At 43.9% G+C, this 834-nt stretch overlaps 1 protein-coding gene across 1 annotated transcript; it reads right to left on the bottom strand.

The window, feature by feature from the left end:
• Positions 1-68: 68 nt before the first annotated feature.
• On the bottom strand, positions 69-828 carry LOC106820490 (pyruvate carboxylase-like; the record flags this gene model as incomplete). Its single annotated transcript, XM_014825002.1, has 1 exon — positions 69-828. A coding segment is annotated over one exon (760 nt), but the record flags the coding sequence as incomplete, so codon positions are not given.
• Positions 829-834: the final 6 nt, after the last annotated feature.

The following is an 834-nucleotide window of genomic DNA, read 5'->3' as shown; positions in this document are numbered from 1 at the left end:
TTGGTGCTGATAAAAATCTTTATAAACCTTTGGATACATTTGATAGGATAAAAAATCAAGCAGGGTACGTTCATCGTCGAATGCTTGTTGGAAAGCTGCAAATTCAGTATCAAAATCGATTGGGGCTAAATGTGCATTTGGTGCGTCGGTGAAAGGCTTGTCGCCTTTTAGAATTAGTTTGCTTAATGCTTCGGGGAAGCCGTCGTTTGTTTGTCCCAAATTACCTTTGAACAAATCAATCACCGAATCGGGGAATGCCAAGGTAGCACCTTGCTCCATCACATCGGCTTCGCTCAAGCCATTCGATGTCATAAAGATAGCCATGTCGCCAACGACTTTTGATGAAGGGGTTACTTTGACGATATCACCGAACATTTTATTGACGACAGAATAGTTCTTCTTAACCTCCTCAAATTTATGTTCTAAACCCAGCGCAATGGCTTGAGGTCGTAGGTTGGAATATTGCCCGCCGGGGATTTCATGCTCATAGACTTCGGCTGTACCTGCTTTTAAACCCGATTCAAAGGGGTAATAGATTTCACGTGCGTCTTCCCAGTAGTTAGCATACTGATTTAACGACGCTAGATTGTATTTCTGCTCGCGAGGCTGGCCTTGCATAATGGCAATCATCGAGTTTAAATTTGGTTGTGAGGTCAAGCCAGACATTGAGCTAAGACAGGCATCAACAATATCCACATCAGCCTCAATCGCTTTCAACAAGGTTGCTGCCTGCATTGAAGAGGTGTCATGTGTGTGCAAATGAATCGGCAAATCGACGACTTCTTTCAAAGCAGGAATCAGCATTTCTGCGGCATAAGGCTGTAGTAAGCCCGC

This window comes from Priapulus caudatus, unplaced genomic scaffold (genome assembly GCF_000485595.1).
Source record: "Priapulus caudatus unplaced genomic scaffold, Priapulus_caudatus-5.0.1 Scaffold15173, whole genome shotgun sequence".
NCBI classification, from domain to species: Eukaryota; Metazoa; Priapulida; class Priapulimorpha; order Priapulimorphida; family Priapulidae; genus Priapulus; species Priapulus caudatus.
Note: the sequence above shows the minus strand (reverse complement) of the source record. Positions and strands in the feature narration are given on the sequence as shown.